This window comes from Terrapene carolina, unplaced genomic scaffold (assembly GCF_002925995.2).
Source record: "Terrapene carolina triunguis isolate 2854851 unplaced genomic scaffold, T_m_triunguis-2.0 Scaffold193, whole genome shotgun sequence".
Taxonomy (NCBI): Eukaryota; Metazoa; Chordata; order Testudines; family Emydidae; genus Terrapene; species Terrapene triunguis.
This window is the reverse complement of record NW_020664544.1, coordinates 8,535,442-8,542,248: the sequence shown is the minus strand read 5'-3', so window position 1 is coordinate 8,542,248 and position 6,807 is coordinate 8,535,442. Positions and strand designations below refer to the sequence as shown.

Here is a 6,807-nt window from a genome sequence, read left to right as displayed (position 1 = left end):
ATAGATGGGTGGGTATGTTTGGGGGGTGGGTTGATAGAAATATCTGAAATTAAGCCCCAGACACGTTCAGGGTTGTTCATGACTATAGCTTCCCCTCTTCCTTCTTCTTGTTTCCTGTTTACTCCTCACACACCGAGGGGTGGCTCATCTGTCCGATTCCTTCAGGCCCCTTCTAATGCTGTTCATTTTGTCCCCCCCCTCCACCCCTTTGTTTTACAGAACTAAATATCAGGGCATCTGTCCTCCCATTTCAAGGAACGAAAGCAACTTCGACCCTGGTGCAAAGTATCACATCCCCGGCAACACCCCCTACATCAGGTACTGGAGCTGCATGCGACTTGCTTCTCGCGCGGGGGGGGTGCGCTGGGCCAATCCACCGGCCTGAATTTGACAAGCCTCCACTCTAGTCCTTTGGGGCACGTTTATCTGTATCACAAAAGCCACAGGAAGTGGCTGCAGCTTGCTGTCCACATCAGGCAGGGTCCTCCAGATCCGCGGCGAGGGGCACCCGCAGAGCTCTCGGCCGTACCGATCTGTCTCTCCGGCGGGGAGTCCTGCAGGCCAGGGGAAAGGCCCGCCGGCAAAGCTGCGTGGGGCCCTGCACTGGAATAATAAGGGGTGAACTATGCCGTGTACTAGCTAAGTTGGTATGTGGCTGGGCCCCAGTGAGCCTTAAAATTAGTGACAGCTCCTGGAGACTCTCCTATAGAGCCTGGGTAACCTAAAGGTATTCGATGCTATCGCCCCTGATTCTCACAGTGTTTGTAATGGCACAACACAGAATCACCATCGGCAGAGCTGTGTGGGGAGCCCAGGTCTGCAATGATGGGGTGCTGTGGGTCAGGATTGGGGTACAGCACAGTATGTGGAGCCCAGGTCTGCAATGACGGGGTGCTGTGGGTCAGGATTGGGCTACAGCACAGTACAGTATGGGGAGCCCAGCTCTGCAGCGTCAGGAGACCAGAGTACAGGGCAGAGCCGGTGAAATGTACACAGTGCTTCTGTCTGACCCCAGTGCGCTCTCTCATCTCCTCCCCTTTGTCAGCACAAAAACCCCTGGTCGGACTCTGAAACAGCCTAATCACACCCGTCACCATTTGGGCACTTTATTGCTCAGGGCCTAGACTGATTCCAAAGATGTGAAGAATGTAAATGGCAGGAGGGTGGGTGGATGGATGGGTGGGTGTATATGTGGATAGATGGATGGGTACCGGGGCGGGGGACCTCCTCCCCGCAGCGGAGATCAGCTGGTCTCTCCCCTGTTCCCATTGCTCAGCCCTGAGGACTCTGCTGTGGCGCCAAATGAAATTAATGGGCAGCAGGTTTAAAACAAACAAAAGGAAGTATTTCTTCACACAACGCAGTCAACCGGTGGAACTCCTTGCCAGAGGATGTTGTGAAGGCCACGACTATAACAGGGTTCAAAAAAGAACTAAATAAGTTCCTGGAGGATAGGTCCATCAATGGCTATTAGCCAGGATGGGCAGGGATGGTGTCCCTAGCCTCTGTTTGCCAGAATCTGGGAATGAGCAACAGGGGATGGATCACTTGATGATGACCTGTTCTGTTCAGTCCCTCTGGGGCACCTGGCACTGGCCACTGTCAGAGGACAGGATACTGGGCTAGATGGACCTTTGGTCTGACCCAGTCGGGCCGTTCTCATGTTCTTATGGCACTTGCTTTCTTCGCAGGTACTTTGTGAGTTTTATCCTGCAGTTCCAGTTTCACAAGGCCCTGTGCCAAGCTGCCAATCACACTGGCCCCCTGCACACCTGTGACATCTACATGTCCAAAGAGGCGGGAGCGAAACTCAGGTGAGAGCCAAGGGTGGATTTGGGAAAGAAGAGGGTGAGCTGCTCAGCTCGGAGCCCCAGCCCTAGCAGGGCGGTTAGAAAGGACCACGAGGGGTCACAAAAGGCAGGGGTGTGTGTGTGTGTGTGTCTTCATTCCCCACTAGCCTCTCTCTCATTGGTTCCCTCTGAAGCATCGGGCATTGGCCACTGTCAGAAGACATGAGATTGGGCTAGAGGGACTGTTGGTCTGAGCCAGTCTGGCTGTTCGTATGGGATCAGTGCATCCGTTCATCTGGGGGATATGTGATGGCCTTGCTCCCTACAGGCCGGAGTCCAGGAGGCGGTCAGTCTCTCCACTAGGGCTAGCTGAAGATTATCCTTTAGCTCAAGTGGCTGTTTTAAACGCCTGAATCCCTGTTCAAGTCCCAGCTAAGGACAGGTTCTTCATACAGGGCTGGGTGGGGCGATGTGTGTAAAGACTCTGCTTTCTGCAAATCCAGCACTAGTGTAAGTCGGTGCAACTCCAGGCCAGAGCGAAGCCCAAAACCAGAAAGTCCAGCTGTCAAATTTTTAAAGACACCTAAGTGATTTAGGGGCCTGGGTGTCATTTCCCCAAGTGACCTAAGCACATGGTGAGAAGCGATGCTCCCCTGAGCCCGGAGTGGCCAGTTGATCTCCTGAAGCCTGGGAATCGATTGCCCATAACGCTGGCTGCAGTGACTCGGGGCAGACTGTTAGGAAGCAGGGCACAAACCCCAAACTGACTGTGAGTTCTACACTTAAAGCTCATCAAACAGTTACCAAGTGTGAACTCCTCAGGCCCTATAACAGCCTATGCATGGAGTCCCCTTGGATACCCCCATCTACCTCACCACCCAGGTGAAGATACTTTTGTGACAGATGGTCCCTTATGCCAAGAATCACAGCAATATTCAGGTTAGTCCCAGTCTCAACGGACCAGTCACTGACCCCAGGTCACACCAAAGCCAACACTTGTAGCCAATGTTATCATAAACTATGTAAAGATTGATTACGTTGGAAAAGGAAATTAGAGAGTTATTTCCAAGGTTAAAGCAGGTCAATATATATACACAAATCAATTACAATCAAGTTTCAAAAGGGAATAGAAGTTCTATAATCAGCAAGTTGTATATGTCCTTTAGGGCTAGCCCAGGATAAGCGGCTGGGGAGCTCTTGCTTATATCTAGAAAACCCTGCCCCCCCCAGCATCCAAGCAGCATAGAGATACCAGGTTCCTTTTGTTTGGGGTTTTTATTCCTTCCTGCCATGTGCTCTGAGCTGCAAACTCAGCTGATCAGAGGAATCCACTTACATGACTCCTCTTCATGGGAAGGAGGGCAGAACAACAAAGTCTTTTATCCTCTTTAACAGGGCCATCCCTAGACATTGTGGTGTCCCATGCAGCCCCCGCGTGGTGGGGACTGGCCCCAGGCCTCTGCGGGAGGAGGGGGGGCATTCCCAGGCCTCCGCGCGGGGGGGGCTGCACCCAAGGTCTGTGGGGGGCAGGAGCAGGCTTGGGGGGCAGGGGGGAAACCGCCCCCCAGCACGAGCCGGTGGAGCGGGTTGGGGCCGGGTTGCTCCACTTCCTGCCGACCGGTGATTGCAGGGTGGGCACGCCCCCGCACTCACCGGGCGGCAGGAAGTGGAGTGACCCAGCCCCAGCCCACTCCGCTCTGCTCCCCTGGCTCCCAGCCTTGGGACTTGGGGTCACGGGGGGAACCACCCCCCAACACTCACTGGCGGCGGAGCTGGGAGCCGGCAGAGCGGAGCGGGCTGGGGCCAGGTTGCTCCACTTCCCGCCACCCGATGAGTGCGGGGCACTCCTGACCCCTTCTGCAGTCCCCCGGCACATAGTTCAGGGGAAGGGGTGGAGTGGGGGCGGGGCTGGGGCGGAGCAGGGGTGGGAAGAGGCAGGGTGGGGGCGGAGCAGCAGCGGGGACAGGTTTCCTGGCCGGCCGGGCTGGCCGCTGGAGCAGCACGCAGCTGCATAGGGCACCAGGAAATTTGGGGCAATTTGGTGCCCCAAATTTCCTGGTGCCCTGCGCAGCTGCGTAGTTTGCATATTGGTAAGGACGGCTCTGCTCTTTAACGTCCCACAATAGTCTGTCTGGTGTCGATGGACCTTTCCTGTTGGGGAGGACATAACACATTCTGTTGATGATCAGCACTTAACAGTAATTAATGTCTCTCTCCTGTCTGGAGAGTCACAGAGGGTCACAATACAACTGCTCAAATATTACACTATGGGGTACAGATGCTATCAGTGAGATTAATGCATGCAGCAACTCACAAGCATTCAATAAAGTCTAGACACATTTTTATCATTCTAATACCTGTTTTAATAATACTAACACACAGGGGAGCCAGACTGATTCCAGCTATGTGTGCGTCAGCGTTCAATGGAGCCATGGGGATTTTGGCATGAGCTGGCACCTGCTCTGCCAGTATCACACCCGTATCTTGATGTGCAAAACCACCCATGCTGTGCTCGGGGCTGTCCATCTCATTGTCTCTTGCTGGCATTTGCTTTCCCGGTTCTCTGCAGTGAGGTGTTGAAAGCTGGCTCTTCCAAGCCGTGGCAAGAGATCCTCTTCAATCTGACTGGTGTGGAGAAGATGGACGCTGGGGCCCTACTGGAGTACTTCAGCCCTGTGACAACGTGGCTTCAGAAACAGAACAACGAAAGGAATGAAACACTGGGCTGGCCGGACTTCGAGTGGCGCCCGCCTGTCCCTGAGGGCTACCCTGACGGCATCGGTAAAGCCTCAGCGCTGTCCCTTTGCCCCAGAGCTGGGTCCAGGGGTGTTGGGAGGTGTCCCCAGATGGACACAGCGTGGCATTGCTCAGAATACACGTGGAAGGTGGAGGGTGTCTCTGCTAGAGCGCGGTGAAATGGGCTCGTCAGAAATAGCACCGTTCTCCAGCTGGGCTCCGGAGAGCATCACACAATCATGTGCTTCGTGGGGCACTGCACCTTCCTTTGAAACACGCGTCATTGGCTGGACACCTGATCCACAACTAGATGGACCAATGGTCTCCTTCGTTATAGTAATTCCTGCTCTCCTGATGTAACAGATAATCCATGAGGTAGCATTCTGTGCTGCGTTCTGATTGGCTGACTAGTACAGTCTAGAATGCCGGGCTACTCCTGTCCAGATGAACAAAGGCAGATGCTCCACTAGCGTCCACCTGCCACTCATCTGTTGGCTTCTCCTGTCATGTCCCTCTAAGGGGGCACCGGGGCAGGAAGTGGAGCCCACTCAGGTGCATGGAGAGCCTGTGGCACTGGCGAGGGCTCAGTCATGGATTCTCCAAGGAGGTTCTGCTCACACAAGGGGAAGAGCTCATTTGGCGGCTTTATCCATTGGGTTTTTCCCTCTTCTAGATAAAATAGCGGATGAAGCACAAGCCAAAGATTTCTTGGCGGACTACAACAGCACGGCTGAAGTGGTGTGGAACGCCTACAGCGAGGCGTCCTGGACGTACAACACCAACATCACGGACCACAACAAGCAGATCATGGTATGAGACCGGGCTGCAGGCCACACAGTGTGACGCTGACAGCAAAGTCAGGCAGGTTGTACCCAAAGTCCATTGCAGACAAGCCCAGAAAAGCAGGGCAGCTCCTGCTGCTGCCTGGCGGGAGGCATCCACATACTGGTAGCCAGAGAGTAGCATTCATACGCTGGGAGGTGCCTTTCTCCCAGCACCCCTAAATGAGTTGGGCCTCATTTGTAGATTAGACCTAGGTCTCTGGCCAGCCCGCAGTGAGAGCATGCCATAGCTGCCCATCACACGCGCCAGTATTCTTAGCGGGGGCTGCGTCTGATCACCCCCAATCAGGTGATTCCTTTCCTGTCCCCCCTTGGTCCTGCAGCTGGAGAAGAACCTGGAGATGTCAGCCCACACCCTGAAGCACGGCATGCAGGCCCGGCAGTTCGACTACTCTGACTTCCAGGACCAGAGCGTCAGGCGCATCCTGAAGAAACTGAGCGACATCGAGAGAGCCGCCCTGCCGGAACTGGAGCTGAAGGAGGTGAGATGAGGGGGAGGCTGGGTGTTCTGGGACAGCACCCAGAAGGCCCTGCTTAACATGGAGCGGATTGTGGCCTCCCACGTCTTCCACGCGGAGCTGAGCCAGCACGCTGGGAGCTTCCCAAGCAGAGAAGGCACAATCCCTGCCCCACGGGGTTCACCAACCAAAGACTACATGTCCCAGCATGCAGTGTGGCTTGGCTCTTGAAATGCAGCTGGAGCATTGCATGCTGAGGCCTGTAATCTCCTAGGAAAAGCGGGGGCAGCTGTGGGCTGCTTTGCATAACTGTGTTGCTGTTGGCTGGAGGGCTGCACCTGGGCTAGCTCTGATCCTGGAAATACGGTGACCAGATAGGGACAGTCCCGATATTTGGGGCTTTTTCTTCTCTAGGCGCCTATTACCCTCCACCCCCTGTCCTGATTTTTCACACTTGCTGCCGGAGTACGCCAAAGTGTGTCTGCACGCGCCCTCCTTCCCTACCCATCCACCTCCTCCAGCAGCACAGTCCGAGCGCAGCCCCCGCCGCAGCCACAACATCACATTAGGATGGGAGGGTGGGTTCCCAGCAGGCTTGGGCAGGAGGCCCAACGTTCCCATTAATACACTAATTATTCTCAGTCACAATAAAGAGACTTTACTGAGCAGGTCAGTTCGCCCCTAGAGAAATGCTTCCCCCGCCTCCCAGATACTCCAGTGTGACAGGCCCATTTTAAAAGAGGCCCTTTGGGTTCTGTGCTATTGGGGCAGACCAAGGGGGGTGTGTGTGTGTGTGTGTGTGTGTGTGTGTGTGTGTGTACCACTGCCCTCTCCTGGATGGGATCAGTACTGCTCAACTGTGTGCGTCCTAGGTAGGACACTGATTAACCCCCTCCCGATACACGACAAATGAAATCGGTGTTATCCCATAAACACTGGAAATGGTTACTTGTATCGAAGGGTTTGTCTACACGGAGCTGT

General features: G+C 54.7%; 1 protein-coding gene across 1 annotated transcript in view; it reads left to right on the top strand.

The window, feature by feature from the left end:
- The window catches only part of ACE (angiotensin I converting enzyme), a 59,609-nt gene that overhangs the window by 40,025 nt on the left and 12,777 nt on the right, over window positions 1-6,807 (top strand). The window contains exons 10-14 of the mRNA XM_029912231.1: window positions 220-318; window positions 1,692-1,814; window positions 4,360-4,571; window positions 5,200-5,336; window positions 5,692-5,850. Of these exons, the coding sequence (XP_029768091.1) occupies window positions 220-318; window positions 1,692-1,814; window positions 4,360-4,571; window positions 5,200-5,336; window positions 5,692-5,850 (730 nt within the window). The remainder of the gene's footprint in view (window positions 1-219; window positions 319-1,691; window positions 1,815-4,359; window positions 4,572-5,199; window positions 5,337-5,691; window positions 5,851-6,807) is intronic.